Source organism: Augochlora pura, chromosome 7 (assembly GCF_028453695.1).
Source record: "Augochlora pura isolate Apur16 chromosome 7, APUR_v2.2.1, whole genome shotgun sequence".
Classification (NCBI taxonomy): domain Eukaryota; kingdom Metazoa; phylum Arthropoda; class Insecta; order Hymenoptera; family Halictidae; genus Augochlora; species Augochlora pura.
The window spans coordinates 31,342,257-31,360,476 of NC_135778.1; the positions used below are offsets into that span (position 1 = coordinate 31,342,257).

Genomic DNA, 18,220 nt, shown 5'->3' on the forward strand with positions numbered 1-18,220 from the left:
TGAATGTTAACTAAGATTGTAAACAATGTAAAGATACTGTTGAGAAATGAAATTTATATCGTAATGTATTGTACGAATAATTTTGAAAAATGTTATAATTATTTTCCCATCGTTTTCCTCTTTCTAGAATGTACCGATATATGAATGTATGTGATAATTTGTAAGTTTTACACTTTAATCGTTGATAGGTTAAGATCCAATTGCTGTAAATTGCATCGTCGATTAAAATCTTTTTATAATATTGTAAACGATAATAAAACTTACTATTGCCACCTTTCTTCCTGCAGAAGTGAACCTGCAGCTACAAAATGGAGGGAAAGCACGTCTTTAAACTTCACTGTTTATTCTTGGACGGTACCTGTTTAATAGTCGAACAATATATTAACAATCATCATCTCGCCAGTTCGATAAAAAAAATACAGAAAATACTGGTACAATTAAAAAATAAAATTAGGACACTCCGGAGCCCCGCCCAGGATAAAATCATTACCGAGGTTGCTTGAGGCGCAATAATTTACCCATACGCTCGTACATACATATACAATATAGATACATGTATGTATATACATATATATTTTTTTTTTAAATTTATATATATATATAAATATATATATTTATATTTCTTTATTTATATAACTTTCTGTATAATCTGTAAAGAAGGTGAGTCAGTGCCGCGCATTCTCTTCGTTAATCGGAAAAAAATCTATGTACAACGCTCATGTTACATTATAGTTAAAAAAAAAGAGAAAAAAGTAGATTGTACAGTAGAAACTTGATTACCGAACCACTGCTCACGTGTATCTTGCTCCATCTAATCGATACTTGCTAGGCAATGATAGTGAAATTAATGGACGCTGGTATTGAAAAAAAATGGCCGATTAAAAGTATGTTAACAATCTGTATAATTTTATGGAATGTACAACAACAAACTCCAGATATTCCAAAGCTTACAATTAGGTTCTCCATAGAAAATACTTCTCTTACTACCATAATCGAGATTCTACTGTACCGCAACGTGTGTGGATTAAAAAAACACTCTTTTTGTTGTTTTTTTCCTTCCCTTAAAATTCCCCCCAACACGGTCTGAGGCGTACGCTTTTGTTCGTTAATAAAACAAGATCGCTTCGCATACTCGGTTACCCAATTCGTAATTTACGATCACAGCTGCTACGGAAGAAAAACTGTACACTGACGTTCCCCGCGCATAATCTAAACGAAAAATAAAATGTACAACATAACAACGTTCACGCGGCCAAAGAGCAAATATCGAAAGAAGAAACGGTATAGACACAGGGAATTGTCTTTCCCTTTTTCGCTTCTGTTTGTTTTACGCACAAAGAGATTCGTCCCTCCTCTCCTTGTGATAGAAAGAAACTCTTGTTTCAGATGAGGTGACTCGCGCTCGCCGAGGCCTTATCCTTTTCTGTTCTATTTCTTTCAACAACCTTCCCGTGCCTCGAGCTGCCTCCGAAAAAAGTATGGAATGTTTTGTTTCTTTATGGTACATGGACAACGTGAAAATAATATTCTGCGACAATCGTATTTACAAGACTTACAAATCGCACCTAAGATGACACGACTCGCCATGCGCTGCACTTCAATCTCAAGCACAAATTTTGTTCACAGGATTTTTTCAAATCAACACTAACGAAAGAGGGAAGTGCAACAGATGCGAGAGCATCCCTACGTAGAAGCAGTGGCGCAGTCAGACGAACTATCTGAACTCTTTTCTCCGACAATGCGCAGGAAACTCGCTACTAAAAAATCACTAAAACACACTACAATTTCATCGCATGATTTTTACAATGATCTTTTGTTCCCAGCTCTTTCATTCGACATTCTCAAAAACATTGCCATTGTCGAAACACATTCAGTCTTATGCTTAATAGAAATTCTTTCCCGTCAAGCTGAATAAAATCTATAAAAAAATGATTAAAATAAAATTTGCCACTCAAAGAGTCGCTTCGTTTCCCTCCTCATCGGATTACATGCTCACAAACCTATTAGGTTTGAGTCTTGATTGGTAATAGTACAGATAAAAGGAAATATAATATTAGAGTCAATATTGTAAAATGTTCCGCATAAAAAAAAGGAGATTCAAAGAGTAAAAATTGGGTGTCAGTCAAGACTCAATCTAATTACCAGAAATAATATAACAATTGTAATTTCTCAGACAATCGAGGTTTTCTTGTTGTTGAGTTTTACGCATCTCATATCCTACTTCTTTCTAACCACGTCACTGCACAAAAGAGTTTAAACTATCTAACATTCGGACTTGTCTTCTTCGACCAACTGTTGCGTGTCCTTCCCCGAATCGATCGGCGTGGGGTCAAGTTCTCTTCTTTTAAGATGTAGTTGCGGTGGTTCTTTGTGCTGGATGCTGGATGGTTTCATCTCAGCTGGTAGCTCGTACATGCTGCTTGCACCGGTGCCGTTGGTAGCACCTGTTTCAGTGTTCACTGCGTCGTACATGGGGTTGCTGAAATCCCTGTTCTTGTTGCTCACATCGCCAAGGTTGTACTCAACGTCCAGGGGTTCCTGTTTCCGACCAATAGACTCATTAATACCCAGAAAACTTATTGTAAGAATGCTTATAACATCGAAATTGTAGAGGAGCATGCAGTAGTTTTGCATACCATTCTTTCATGAGCAGGCACGCCAAACTCAACGTTGCTACCCTGTCTAAAGGATACGCTTTGGGCACCAGTTAGACTGCCAAGACCACCGGGTTTGCCACTAAAAATTCAATTAATATACGTTAGAGAATATCTTCGACTTCAATGTAAATTGTGCGACTTCATCAATTTCATTTTACTGGACACTTACAACGGTCGTTTTTTGAGCACCATAACAACAGCGGCGGCTCCCAGGAGGATCAGTACAGAGATGACAATGGGAATGACGATAGCAGCGGTGGCACTACCTGATGAAGCGGCCACCAGACCAATTTCGCAGAATTCCCCGTGGAAGAAAGCCGGGCAGGAGCACTGCAACTTATAGTCCTCACCTTCCTGACATAAACCGCCGTTTCTGCAAGGGCAGATTCTAGGCGCAGGCAACGGCCTTTCATTCGTTGCATCACAATGCCGCTCGTTCCGCAACAAAGTACCACTTTGCGGGAATGGACCGATGCTGTCCGAACAAAGGCATCGGATGCTATCGCGTGAAATAGGTACACAGAGATGCGTGCATTGATCGTCGTGACAAAGATGTCTCACAGAGACGTTGTATCGTAGACCATGGTACACTTTCACTCCTCCAGATATGAATAAATCGTTGATGATTGTTTGTGGCACTCCTCTGCCAAACTTGTCTTGCTTAATCAATTCACCGGTTAGTTTAGTAGTCCAGTAAAGACTGCTTTCGAACACATCCAAAGACACTGGGCGCTTCAAGCCCCCACCTTTCAGGATCACCTTCCTGTTCGACCCATCCTGCAAGACAATTGGTCGTTCAGAAAAAAGGATTTCAAGTAAGCCGTTGGAAGTAGCACTGCCATCTCACCTGTTCAATGGATTCGATAGTATTTAGCTTGCTATCAGCCCAGTAAAGAACGTGGTTCATGGAATAGTCAATAGACAGCGCAGTGGGTTGACCAATTCTATCGCTAACCAGTTGCTTCCTTCTATCGCCATCCATCCAGGCAATCTCTATCTTTGGCTGGCTACCAGCATCCGCCCAAATAGTTCTTCCCAACTCAGGGTCCAAGACTATAGAAGTTGGAATTTCCAGGCCCACCGTAACCAAACTTCGACGATACCTGCCGTCAGCTTTAGAGACCATTATTCGTCCAAATGGTGTCGGTCCTGTTGAGTCAATCTCGGTCCAGTAGAGATTACCATTAATCCAGTCCACTGCCAAACTGGTGAGCGTTGATTCGCCTGAAATAAGTGAATTCGTTGTATTTGACTCCCATAAAAATATCTATTTAGAAAACAATTAGAGCATTGATTTATCATTAATGCAAAACACATTTAATAAAAATGAAATGAAATTACTCTTTATATTTAAATCTTGCGCGTATCCTATCTCCACTTGACCACCCTTTGCATTCAACATGTAAGACCTCTTGATGGTATTGTCATGACTATCAATCCAGAACACATATTCTTCCTTTGGATCAAAGTCAATGTACTTCACTCTCTTCTCGTCAGCAATCACCACAACCTCATCTTTCTTATTAAGCTCGTAGGCTCTAATCTCTGGTCCATTCGCGAATAACACCATTCCTTCGGAATCCAAAGCTTTGCAGACTCCGCTACGGTTGTCAGACAGCTGGAAGCCTTGTCTACACGAACAGGAATAGGTACCATTCATGTTGGTGCAAATCTGGGAACAGTGGTGTTGACCAGTGGCACATTCGTCGATGTCCTCGCAATGCTTCCTATTGTCCTGTGCTATTATGTAGCCTGGGTAACAGGCGCAGATGTAACCACCATCAGTGATGTTATGACAGTAATGAGAGCAGCCACCTTTATTGCTATCCAAGCACGGCTTATTGTGGTCTGAAAAGATATTGTTTATCAGTGATGATAGTAGGTGCCTTTTATTAGTTGAAAATAAAAGTCTGACGATAAACATGTGAGAGTGTATTAAGACTTACGGCAACCAAGCTCGTCGGAAGAATCCCCGCAATCATCAGCAAAATCGCAGAGTTTGGTACGCTCGACACACTTCTTGTTGGAACAGGTGTACTCGGTTATGGGGTCACATGCGTTGATCTTCGTTGCACACATTGTCATATTGTTCTCGTCGGACCCATCACCGCAATTATCAAAGCCGTCGCATAACTGATACTTGGCGATGCACTTGTGATTTGCACATTGGAATCTTCTTGTTGTATCGCATTTGAAGTTTGCTAAAGGACATCATCTAGTTAATTATAAGTCTCTCGTACACGCGGTCTTACAATTAGTATGTTTGAGAACATTACCACACATATTTGGATTCTCATCAGACCCATCACCACAGTCGTCGCTGCCGTCGCAAATGTCAGTTAGATATACACACAAGTTGTTTTCGCATTCGAATCTCGACTGCGGGCAGTATCTTCCACCTGGATACCTTGGAGGACATCCAATCTCATCACTCATGTCCCTACAGTCTCTTGTTCCATCGCATCGTAGATAGGACGCTATACAGTGTCCGCTTGCACATTGGAATGTATAATTCTGTAATACAAAAATGTTTTCATTTGACGATATTAATAATACAGAATACAACTGTAATAACTTTAAAGACCCGGAATCATCTTTAGTTTTCTAAAGATTATCAGAACATACCTTGCACACGAATGTCTGACATCCATTCTCATCACTGCCATCGCCGCAATCATCTTCGCTATCACACCTCCACCTAGATGCAATACACTTGCCATTGTCACAGCGGAATTCAGACTCAGAACACTCTCTGTAGCGACCCTTACATACGGCCTCTGCCTCATCACTGCCATCACCACAGTCATCAGCGAAGTCACAAAGCCATTGTTTCGGCACACATCTATTATTGGCACACTTGAAGTCCATCTTTGGATCACACTTGAGACAATTCTCAGGTAATTCGTCGGATCCGTCGCGACAGTCGTCTTTACCGTCGCAGAACAACCATTTGGGTATGCATCGATAGTTAGCATGACCTGGGCAACGCTGCCAACCTGTGGTACAATTTCTCTGCCGACACATATATGCTGGTTCATCGCTGTCGTCCCCGCAATCATTGTCAGAATCACACATCCACACTTTCTGTATGCACCGGCCGTTCTTACATGTAAACTCCGTGCTTGGATCGCATGCTCGATTGTCTGCGTTCAAAGATTAATCATCAGTAAATTACTTGACCACAAAGTAAATTTAATGTTAGTAAAAATAACAAGTAATAAGTAAGTGTCCAATACTTACGGCAAATAGCAGGATCTTCATCGCTACCATCCTTGCAATCAATATCCCCGTCGCATTTCCAAGACTCGTGGATGCAACGTCCATTAGACTTGCATTTAAACTCTAATTCGCCGCACTCTAATGAGCAAATTGCTTCGTCGCTCTTGTCACCGCAATCATCAACGCCATCACATACCGCTACGCTAGGTCTACAATTGCCATTTGCACACTGGAAGACGCTGGGACGACACACTCGTGGCACACAAGTTGTTGGTTCATCGGAACCGTCTTTACAATCCTTTTCACCGTCGCATCTTTAATTTAAAATTTTAATTACAGTGTTATTTGGTTAGAGAGCTATGGAAACAAAGATTGGCAGCGAATAATTTCAATTGAGATTACTTACTTCCAGTACCATGGTATGCATTTTTCATCGGGGGCTCCACAACGATGCTGGCCAGCGGTACAATTGGCTCTGCAGGTCTTGCCATCGTTTTCCAATATAAATTGATTTGGACATACGCACTTGTACGAGGTCACACCAGGCTGACCATAGCCTTCTAACAAGTAGGAACTTGCAGGTGGTGATATCAAACAAAGATGAGAGCAGCCACCATTGTTAAGTGCACAAGGATTCTTGTAAGACAGTTGTCGTAGAGGATGATAGGCATGGATGTCGTATGGCCTGTGAGTAGTGTTGCGCAACAAACGAATGTTGGCTCCCGAGAATTTTTCAGCTCGTTGAATGGCCTTCAGGTTCCAATCGGTCCAGAAGATGAAATCATCGAACACGGTGATGGCAAATACGTGTGGCACAGCGTTTCCTGTGAGAACTTTTCTCCTGTTATGACCTTCCAAATCAGCGAATGCTATATAGTCTAAGTGAGCATCTGCCCAAAAGATTTTATCAGTGAAGTAATCGATGGTTAATGCATTCGGCCACGCAATATCATCTTCCCAGGTGAGTATTCTTGTGAAGTTGCTGCCATCCATTCCCACTTTGCCTATGTATGCCTATAAATTCCAATGCATTATTGCAAACAATACCATACTAACTATTTTCAAATTGTGATTATTTAAAAGAAGACTAGTGTGCGCCTTCTCGATGCTTACCTGCAGATGCCAAGAGGTAAAGTACAGATACCCGGTACCAGGATGCACAGCAATAGCTCGTGGATCTGCTATACCTGTCAGTAGAGTCTTTCTATTGGTGCCATTCATTTCAGCGACATCCAAATGCTTAGCATGACGATCTAACCAGTATAACTTAGCAGCAACCCAATCGACTGCTATGCCTTCTAATCCAAGACTATCGTGTCTAATAATTGCTTCTTTTTCACCTCCTTTAATTGGGGCTCTAAAATAAATGTTTATATGTAAGGCATCCACAAATCAACCTAAGTAACATTATGCAACAAACTTTACCTGAATATGGTCTTAGCAGTAACGTCACAGAAATATAACATCTCTGATTTATAATCGGCGTCTAGGGCAACAACATTAATCAGATCCTGATGCATCAGACTATAATTTGAGGCGTCAATGGACATGTTCCTGACATAATACTTGTTGGTGAAAATGATCCAAGGTTTAATATTGTCCCGTCTCTTGCAAGTGTGTTCATCAGCGGCACGTTCGTACCAGTGCTCGTTACACTTACAGTAGAAGCTACCTGGTGTGTTCTCGCACTGCTGGCTACACACTTGTGGCGTTTCTACACATTCGTCTATGTCTTCGCAAGCTTTGCCATCGGCTAACAATCTGTACCCAGGGTTACATTCGCAGTAATAACTGGTGGGTGTGTCGACACACTTATGCCCGCACTGGTTCATTTCTACTTGGGCACATTCGTCCACGTTGCAATGGGCAGGTTCGTCACTCTCATCTGCACAGTCAGGTTCCTTGTTGCAAACCAAACGTTGGTCGATGCAGTTTCCATTGGCGCACATAAACTCTCCTGGATTGGGACACGTGGTATTTTTCACTTTCGATGCTGCAAACAGAGACAATAATATATATCAATTTCGAATCACCAGCAATATTTACCATCGTACGGAAAGACTGAATATACTTACGACATCCATCCTCATCAGAATGATCCCCACAGTCATCCTGACCGTCGCAGCGGAACTGTTTCCTGATGCATTTAAAGTTGTGACACGCAAACTCCTGGCTGGTGCAAGGTTTGTATTTCGAGTTGCAGAACTTTCCTTCGTCGCTACCGTCGCCACAATCATTGTCATGATCGCACAACCAATTCTGATTCAAACAGCGGCCGTTTTCGCAGGTGAACTGATTATCTGCACAGGGAACAGGTGCAGGACAATGGTGCATAGTCACATTCTCATCAGCTCCGTCGACACAGTCCGGATCTCCATCGCACAACCACTTCTTAGGAATGCACTGAGCCCTGTTCCAGACTTTATTCGCTGTACAGGTGAATTCGGTCTCTTCGTCACATTTCCTGTCGTTACACTGATGCCTTTCATCCTCGTCAGAATTATCCAGGCAGTCATTGTCCCCATCACAGATGTACATCCGTGGAATGCAGTTACCATTATCGCAAGTGAACAAGTCTCCAAAGCAGGTTCTGCCTTCTGACTGACAGTAACCCGGCGGTTCGTCGCTGGCATCCAAACAGTCATCGTCGCCATCACAGTACCATGTAGCAGGGATGCACCTGTGGTTGGGGCATCTGAAACTGTTCTGCGGACAGGTTCTTTGAGCGCAATGCAGGGGATTTTCATCACTGTTGTCTCCACAATCGTTATCGCCATCGCACAGCCAGTATGGTTCCACGCAGATGTTGGTCTTCTCGCATTTCAAATGATTGGGAGGACAGGTTGTGTTCATGGGACAGCGTTCGTGGGTCTCGTCGGATGTAACGTTGTCCTTGCAATCATTGATACCGTTGCAGACCAAGTATTGGGGGATGCAACGGTAGTTGGCACAGGTGAACTCACCTTGAGCACAAGGAGGATAAACGCAGCCTTCCTCATCACTGCCATCGCGACAATCGTTCTCGTGATCACATTTCCAGGTTTTGAAGATGCATCTGCCGTTGTTGCATCTAAATTCGTTGGGGCTACACGAGTGGTAGGAACAGTAATTGGTGTCCTCGTCGGAACCGTCTCCGCAGTCATCGTCGCCGTCACAGGCCCACATCCTAGATATACAACGACCATTCCTGCAGGCAAACTTGCTGGAGTCACAGGTGACATTCTTTGGCACGCACATCCTGTCTTCATTCACAAGCCGACTGTTGTCATCGCATTTGCATTCAACGGATCCATTCACGCCTGGATGGCAAGACTGATCGCATCCACCCTTGAGGATATTGCAAGGGTTTACTTTGCATTGTTGTCTACCTGCCGAATAAATATGCAGATCTCGTGGCGAATCATCCAATCGTTTCACTAGCTCCACTTTGTTGGCTCCGGTGTGTTTCTCCGCACGATACACGCCTCTTAACTGGAGATCCGTCCAGTAAATATGTTCTCGGAAGACAGTTATGGCGAACGGGTATATCGTTGCACTGACTAGAACTTGACGGTTCTTACCATCCAACTCTGAACGTTCTATTTTCTCGCGAACTGCATCAGTCCAGTACAACATGTGATCATCGTAATCGATAGCCAAGCCGCTTGGCTGAGAAAGATCTTTGTCAATGATCGCTTTCTTCAAAGAGCCTGCCATAGTGGTCCTGAAGATTTTTCCTGAAGTACCGAAACGACCCCAGTCAGTGAAATAGAGAGAGCCATTGCAAGGATCAACAACAATTGCCCTGGGCCTGTCCACTCTGGCTATCATGACAAGATTTGAGCCATCGATGTCCATCGCGTAGATGCTGTTATTAGAGGAATCAGTCCAGTAGACTTTCTTTTGAGTCCAATCGTAAGAAATTCCCTCCGGGTTGATTCCTTTACTGATCAGAGTGTGAATGTCAGATGAAGATGGATGGTCCGCTTGCATCCAGGCGATCTTAGCCCAAGGTCGAATCTGTGTGAACAACAGTTTCTTATCCTGATAATCAAAGTCAACACCAACCACGTTGGTCAAGTTACCCACAGCGGGGAATGGCACGCTTGTAGTCTGAGGATTCAGATCTATGGCTCTAATTTCTGTTCTAGTTGCAAACACCAGATATTCGTCTACAACTTTACAACTCGTCGGATACTCTGAACCGGAACTATAGTCTGCCAATTTACCAACAGCGCAGTCGCAGGTGTACTCCATCGTAGGTGACATTGCCGAGGGCATTGTCATTTCTTTAGGCATAGCGAAACAGAGCTGCTCACATCCTGCCTTTCCCCCTGGAGCACAGGGATTCGTAGGATCTGGTGGTTGACTACTTTGATCAAACATTACGATATCTCTCAGTTTTTGTAGATTAGACCTGACTGTAGTAGCCGGAGTAATATTGGTGCTAGCACGCTTGCTGGCCTTAAACACAGTTGCCAAGTTTCTGTCGACCCAGTACACATCATTACCATAAATAGCGACTCCCATGGGATTGGGTAGGTTGCGTCTAATAATCTCTCGGTGCCCACCTGTGTACGATACCTTTTGAATGGTATCTTGCTTGGAGTCCACCCAATAGACATCATGAGTAGCAAGATCAATAGTTATATCCCTAGGAGTACTTATACCAGAGGTGACTATGGGCGTCCAGTTGCTTCCATCTAAGTAAGCTTTCCCCAGCTTCGGATATTGTCCATAATCGATCCAGTAGAGATATCGTTTGATGGGATTAACTGCCAACTCCCTGGGCGAGTCGGTAGTCTTCTTCACGAGAACTTTCCTATTGCTACCATCAAGCCTGCACACCTCGACATAATTGTCATGTGGGAAAACATTGGTAAAGTACAAATTACCAGCTACCCAATCAATAGCTAAGCCTCTGATGCCATTCGAGCCTATACCCTGCTTGACTATGTGCTGCAACTCGGTTCCATTAGGCCTGACACGGAATATGCCATTCCAATATCCTCTGGTGAACTCCACCCAGTAAATCCAGTTGCCAGCGTAGTGCACGTCAACATGAAGGATGTGATGCCCGACTCCAGCAATAGGAACCATAGCTTCCTTTGCGTCTTTCAAACTATATCCTCTTGCTACATCTAACTGTGTCACCACAGCGAAGGTTTTGAACGGTTCGCAGGCAGTTTCGCTGACTTTACGGTACTCCATGCCACAGGCACAGACTCTTGTACCTCCAGAGGCGGGTAAACAAATCTGCTCGCAGCCACCATTGTTCCCGAAACATGGATGTTCCCCGGTGACCCGTTTCTTGTAGATAGTCAATGTCTTTAGCTCGGAGTCATTATCAATTATAGTCGTAGGGTTGCCTCCCTCAGGAAGATCTACCCTTTCAATTTTGTCGTACCATGGGTCGAGGAGATAAAGCCTAGATTCATGAACAGCTAGAGCCTTGGGCAAAGCGATATTCTGGGAAACGATGGTCCGTTGATTTTGGCCGTCGGTTGATATAGCCACAATCAGGGCAGGATCCGAAGAGCTAAAGTAAATGGTTTTGGTAGGAATATCTATTGTTATAGCTTCAGGTCTTGAAACGTTCTTCACCAGTATGATAGGATTTGTGCCATCCATGTTGACTCTGCCAATTTTCATTGGTATCCCAAAGCTGCCCTCATCCACCCAGAATATGTGTCCTTCCAACGGGTCCACGCACATAGCCTTAGGCTTGGCCACGGAGGTCACATTGCCATCATTTGCCAAGACTATGGTTCTATATCTGATCTTACCATCAATTTTGATGGCCTCAATGTTAGACGCGAACTTGTTTCCTATGAACAGATTCCTTCCCAGCCAATCAAAGGCCATGGCAGAGGGTGCGCCCACTATTCCACTGTCCCCTGCTGGATTAGGGAATTCGGTTCTGTTTCCACCACTGTAGGGAGTTGTGTAAATTGTGCCGTTTTCATCGTCGTCATCCTTGGTCTGCAACCAGTAAATCATTCTCTCTTTTCTATCATAGTCGATGAACCTGCCACCCTCGACGCCCACAACTGGAGTTATGTAGCCGGTCTTAGTGCTACCTGGCACCAGGGAAACGTCTACTATCTGCGATCCCCGTAACACCATCAAGTACGGAGTTTCTTCCTCCTGGCACTGGCCACTAGGAAGCAGCCGGAATCCTATTTGGCACTTGCAGTTGTAGCCTTGAGGACTCGTTGGCGATAAAAGGCACAAGTGGGCACAAGTGGCGTTCATACAAGGATTTGGTGTAATCGGCTGCAAAACTGGATGATGCACATGGATAGACAATGGTTGTGAAATCAGATGAGATACAACGGTTTGGTTGGCACCATAAAACTTGTGGGCTGACAGAACCCTGTTGAGCTGTCTGTCTGTCCAGTACATTGTGTCTTCAAAAAGAGTTAGCGAATGGGGATGTAGAAGATAATGGGAGCTAGCCAATACTTGAATTCTCTTGGTTCCGTCGTAGAGGCAGGTGTCAATGAAGTCCAGTTTGCTATCAGCGAAATATATCCTCTTGTTTGCTATGTCTAAGGCAAGTCCGTTAGGCCAGTAGATCTTGGTGCTGATTATGGTAGACCTGTTAGTACCGTCCATTCCGATTCTTTCAATTCGAGGATTCTCACCCCAATCTGTCCAGAAGAGCCACCTTGCCCCAGGACTGGGATCCAGACACATGCCTCTAGGCTGAGTGATGTTTTCTTTGACCAGTATCAAACGACTAGCGCCAGTCTCTTTAGCTACTTCAATGGTATTCAGTTTAGAGTCCAGCCAGTACAAATTCTGACCAATCCAGTCGTATGCGAGACCCTCCACCAAGTCTAATCCAGTGGATATAACATCCTCGGGGTCAGTACCCCTATCTAATCTTGATATTTTCTTCAATTTCATGTCTGACCAAAAGATTGTACCAGTGTGCATGTTGCTAGCCGTGGCTACGACATTTTCCACATTTATTGGTACTCTTTCCAACGCCTGATCTTGAAGATCAGCCACCAAAATCGTGTGTCTATTGGATATAATAAGGAAAGCAGCACTATGGTTAACAGCTTTGCAAGTGTGCTTGTCTTTCTCCAGAACATATCCATCGACACAGTTACAGTAATAGCCTGCTTTGATGTTTGTACAGATCTGTGAACACCGTCCAGGAGGATCGCACTCGTTTATGTCCTGGCAGGTGTATCCATCTTTGCTGAGCTCTTCTCCTGAAGGACAAATGCACTGTTTGCCCATGGGTGTCTGAATGCAATCATTACTGCAATACCCTCCTCTGGGAATACATTCTTCAAAATCGCATCCTGGACCTTCATCAGCGCCATTGGGACAATCGAACTTCCCATCGCATACACTGGTTATGTTCACGCACCGATCAGTAACATTGGGACACTTCCACTGATGTGATTCGCACTTGAACTCTGGAGACGTGCAGGCATGCAATTCGGGGTCCTCGTCGGACCCATCCCCACAATCATCCTTTCCATCGCAGATGTAAGCCTTGAACATACACTTCTCATTGGCACACTTGTAGAATCCTGGTCGGCAACCAACGTTCCTACAAGGACCTGGTTCATCAGACTTATCTGGACAATCATAGGTTCCATCACAGTACCAACTTCTAGGTATACATATGGCTGAACTGGCACACTGGAACTGCTTGTCAGTGTTGCACTGATCAGGCGCCAATGAAGGGCACCCAACTTCGTCACTACCATCGTTGCAGTCGGAGATTCCATCACACTTGTACGAGTCGAGGACACACATTTTCTGATCAGCACAAGTGAACTGAGTGCTGAGACAGGTGACAGGAGGGCAGTCCATCTCATCTTGCTGATCGAAGCAGTCATTATCACCGTCGCAAACCCAAGACTGTGGTATACAATGTCCTGATCTAGGACAAGTGAACTGGAAGTAAGAACAGGTCTTAGCTACGCAAAAATCGCCCTCATCAGAACTATCCCCACAATCATTCTCTGAGTCACATCTCCAGGTACTAGGTATGCACCTGTTATTACTACAAGCAAATTGATTAGCGCTGCAGGTTCGGTTTGGACAGTCTGCCTCGTCGCTGTAATCTCCACAATCGTTCTCAGAATCGCACCGGAAGTGCATAGGCATACATCTGCCCGACCTGCATTGGAACTCGTTGGGACCGCAAGTTGGTTTAGTACAATTCTGTTCATCGCTGTTATCCAAACAATCGTTTTCGCCGTCACAGACCCAGGTATGAGGAACACATCTCTGATTCGCGCAGGTGAAGTCCCACGCGTTTGGACAAGCTTCCAAAGGTGGTTCAGCATCTGGGTCAGGTACACACGTTCTCTCATGTTGAAGTCGTTCACCGTAAGGACAACCGCAAACTTTTGTTAGCTTGGCGGTCCCGTACCTGTTGGTGTTGTTCTGAGGAATGGCGAAGCACAACTTCTGACACCAGCCATTGTACACAGCACATGGATGAATAAACTGAGGGGCTTGGATATACGGGCTAAATACTTTAACCCCGTATAGTCGGTTGGTAGCTGGCTCACGTACCAAAATTGTTTCCTGTTCACCGGTTCTCTTATGGAGTCTGATAATAGCGTCCAACCGCCAGTCGGTGATGTACATCCATTCTTCGTGAATGGCTATAGAGAAAGGATGCCGGATGAGCCTAGAATTAACCGTGCGGACATCGGTACCATTCAGGTTGGAATGTTGAACGTGATCCAGTAACGCGTCACACCAATATAATCTGTCTTTCTCGAAGTCGATAGCCAAACCGTTTGGCCAGCCAAGTGTCAAATTCTTGAAAACCATCAAGTTAGACCCGTCTGTATAAGCTCTACTGATATTCGCGGGCCGGTCCCATTCAGAGAAGAAAATGTAACCTTGATTGGGGTGGATTACAATAGCTCTTGGTCGTTTTAAGTTCTTCAGCAGCGTTCTACGGTAGGTAACATTTCTGGTGCTGAGGACATTCAAGGTTCCTTTACGTGAATCGATATAGTAAAGATTCTTCGCTTCCCAGTCGACAGCCAGACCTTCAACACCTTCATTTTGACTAGCTAGAACGATTTCTCGGCCAGTGCCGTTTTGATGAATTCTGTAGATTACATCCTGTAGTACATCGCTGTAATAAATGTACCGGTCACGAGCGTCATAATCCAATCCCACGAATCTAGCTCTCCTCGAGACTACAGGTAAAATAGCATCGCTGAAACCTTCCATCACCGGCTCTAGTACTCTGCCTTTAATGAACCTCTGTTGAGAATACATCAGAAACTCGCGAACCAAGTTACAGTTCCTTTGATCGCGCAAAAGCTTCCAACCTATGTCACAAGCGCATCGATAGCCTAGCCTGTTTTCCTGATCACTGGCTGCAGTCACGATGCACATGTGTTGACATCCTCCGTTGTTATTACCACAGGGATTGGAAACCTTTCGCTGAATCAGAGGGTGCAGCGTCTTAATAGATTTAGCATCTCTCATTTTATAAACCGTTTGCAACGAAGAATCTCCCTGATTCTTGTCCATGCTCAAAATGGCTTGCTTCGTGTTGTCTGTCCAGTAGAGTTTGTTTTCAAACATTGTAAGTCTTGTTGGAGAAGGAGTATGCGACCCTCTGAGTACCATGACTCTGTTCTTTCCGATGTAGTTAGCCGTTTCAATATAATCTAACTGAGAGTCGCACCAGAAAATCCTCTGAGCAATTATGTCTACCGCCACACCGGATACCTTATAAGCCGCTTCAGAAACCACTGGGAAAGCTACAGTTCCATCCATGTTAGCCCTTAAAACTTGTTTTCCATCAGCCACAAACATGTAACCTACTGTGGGATCTAAGGCAATGTCTGCTGGATTAGTTAGATTAGAACCCAGAGCGATACCGTGGTATCTACCATCCAACTCGAATACGTCGATCTTCTGAACTGCTGAGTCCACTACGTACAACTTCTCTCCTATCCAGTCCACAGCGACAGCCACTGGACTCCACGAGCTTGCCAAGAATATGTCTACATTCGAACCTGTGTCTTTGCCATTCAACGGTTGACAATGTACTTTTCTGGTTTTAACATCGCTCCAAAAGAGAAGGTCCCGAGAGTATAGGTAATCCACTCCACTAGCACTAGTCGTGTTGGCAACGATTGTTCGGTCTTCGCCGGTTGGAGACATTCTCCATACAGCACGATCCTGAGCAACCAACAGCTCCAAATTGACACCTGATTCGGTAGTTTCTGCTCGACACGAATGTCGTCCATAGATTGTGTATCCTGGCTCGCAGCTGCAGACGTAAGACCCGTCAGTATTCTTGCACAATTGTTCGCAGAAACCCCATTCCGAACATTCATCACGGTCTGTCCATGAAAACAGACATTTCATATCATTTTTATTTCAAATCAGCTATGTAGACGGTTGTTATTAACACTTATACGTTCCTCAGTATGAAAATTCGTTCTTTTTTCTGATACTGGATAGCGTCAGATTTCTTTCTAAAATTTTCTGAGGGCTGTAGAAGGGTTAACATAAAATGTAACTAATGAATCAATAGAGTTAGACAAACGTACCTACACAAGATCTTGAATCATTAGCAAGAACTCTGCCTTCGGGGCAGTAGCAAGCGCCGCCGTTTGGAGACGGCTGACAACGGTAGTGACACGTTAGATTTCCACATCGGGCCATCGCTGCAAAGAAATAAAGAATAATTAAATTAACTGAATTATTATCCGGACTAAATTCTTATGATGCACATAACATTTAAAAGATAAGGATCGACGTACCTGCTCTATATATCCATTTAAGCGTATTAGTTAAGAGAGAAGATTTAATGTTAGTAATTTCTTATGGTGTCAATATAACGACATTTATAATTTGTTGTAGGATAATAGTGACAGCATTACTATTTCTTATTGCGTTAAAATAATGCGGGATCTTACAGTTTCGAATAGTATACATGGATAAGGTAATAAATGAAGAAACTGATATTTACAGCATGCAGCATCTTCATCGGCACCGTCTTCGCAATCAGATTTTCCATCGCAAAGTTGTGACCGATCGATACATAAAGGTTTATCATCAGGAGCACCCTTTGGACACATGAACTTATTGCCAGGACAAACAGTCACCGTGCAGGACTTCTCGTCAGAGCCATCGTGGCAGTCCTTGAAGCCGTCACAGTGATAAGATTTTGGTATACATAAAGCATTGGCACATCTGAATTGGTTCATGTAGCATGGTGGGAAGCCTGAAAACAGATTTACAAGTATAGTACAGTGTTTTCATTGAAATACGGCTCGCAAAAAGAAGAGTAAACATACTGCAGTTTTCTTCATCACTGTTATCTCCACAGTCATCCTTGTAATTGCACCGAGCCGATTGTTCAATACAACGTTGCGTGGTGTTGCACCGAAACTGGTCCAATCTGCAGGCAGGCTTTGTAGTATCACACTTTTCTTCATCCCGGCCATTCCGACAGTCGAGGTATCCGTCACACTTCTTCTCCTTTGGGATGCAAAGCTCTGGAGTTGTACCGACAGCGCACCGGAAGTCGTCGGGTTGGCATTTCCTGTAATCTTCACAATATTTCTATCGTTTAAACTTTATTCTACTTCTTTGGGAATCGTAGGTTCTAGACGCAAACTATGTCAGATAACAAATATCTTGAATAAATTAAATATCATGCTAAACGAAAGCTCTTTGTATAAAATTATTTATACCCAACCACATTTACTTATCTAACTCTTTGAATAATTTTTAAACAGAATTTTGATATAAATTCAAGTTGCCGACTGTATCAATTTTTTAAATAATAAGGTGGATACTGAATCTGATTAGTCAATACTCACTACAGCCAGCTTCATCAGTCCCATCGACACAATCAACTGTCATGTCACATCGTTGATGGGGAGGTATACAATAAGTCTTATTGAAGATGTACTGACCACAGGTAATCTGTCCAGCATCGCACTCAGGTGGAGCTAGAAAATTAATTTGGTTTATCATTAAATGAATACCAAAACATAGTAAACGTATTTGCTATACTATTTCTAAAAAAAACTGCTGTTTTTTTATTTGATTCTAAATTCTAACCCTTGACAATGTCACGTTATATAATTCTCAATAATGGTTGAGATACGATACATGATAAACCATTTTATTCATGTAGATGCTATAGCAATGTGCAGACTAGCACACAGCACTAGTGTATTACAGGAACAAAAGGTATCAAAAGTTACATAATACATCACATTTATAAGTTTTCTATGAAACGTGAGTTTTTTTCGCATAATTTCCGGAAAACTTCGCTTGAGTCGAAACCACGTTTGAATGTTCCATGCGGAAGCGTTTCAATCATCATACGTAACATTTAT

General features: G+C 43.4%; 1 protein-coding gene across 1 annotated transcript in view; it reads right to left on the reverse strand.

The window, feature by feature from the left end:
- Positions 1-333: 333 nt before the first annotated feature.
- Positions 334-18,220, reverse strand: part of Mgl (low-density lipoprotein receptor-related protein megalin) — a 40,986-nt gene continuing 23,099 nt past the window's right edge. Inside the window, exons 3-19 of the mRNA XM_078187008.1 lie at positions 17,696-17,827; positions 17,168-17,422; positions 16,840-17,094; positions 16,418-16,534; positions 7,952-16,207; positions 7,302-7,869; positions 6,990-7,233; positions 6,283-6,890; positions 5,898-6,190; positions 5,283-5,800; positions 4,934-5,171; positions 4,604-4,858; positions 3,999-4,505; positions 3,505-3,881; positions 2,827-3,434; positions 2,637-2,736; positions 334-2,538 (exon numbers count right to left, since the gene is read on the reverse strand). Coding sequence (XP_078043134.1) covers positions 2,263-2,538; positions 2,637-2,736; positions 2,827-3,434; positions 3,505-3,881; positions 3,999-4,505; positions 4,604-4,858; positions 4,934-5,171; positions 5,283-5,800; positions 5,898-6,190; positions 6,283-6,890; positions 6,990-7,233; positions 7,302-7,869; positions 7,952-16,207; positions 16,418-16,534; positions 16,840-17,094; positions 17,168-17,422; positions 17,696-17,827 — 13,607 coding nt within the window. The 3' untranslated portion in view covers positions 334-2,262. The remainder of the gene's footprint in view (positions 2,539-2,636; positions 2,737-2,826; positions 3,435-3,504; positions 3,882-3,998; positions 4,506-4,603; positions 4,859-4,933; positions 5,172-5,282; positions 5,801-5,897; positions 6,191-6,282; positions 6,891-6,989; positions 7,234-7,301; positions 7,870-7,951; positions 16,208-16,417; positions 16,535-16,839; positions 17,095-17,167; positions 17,423-17,695; positions 17,828-18,220) is intronic.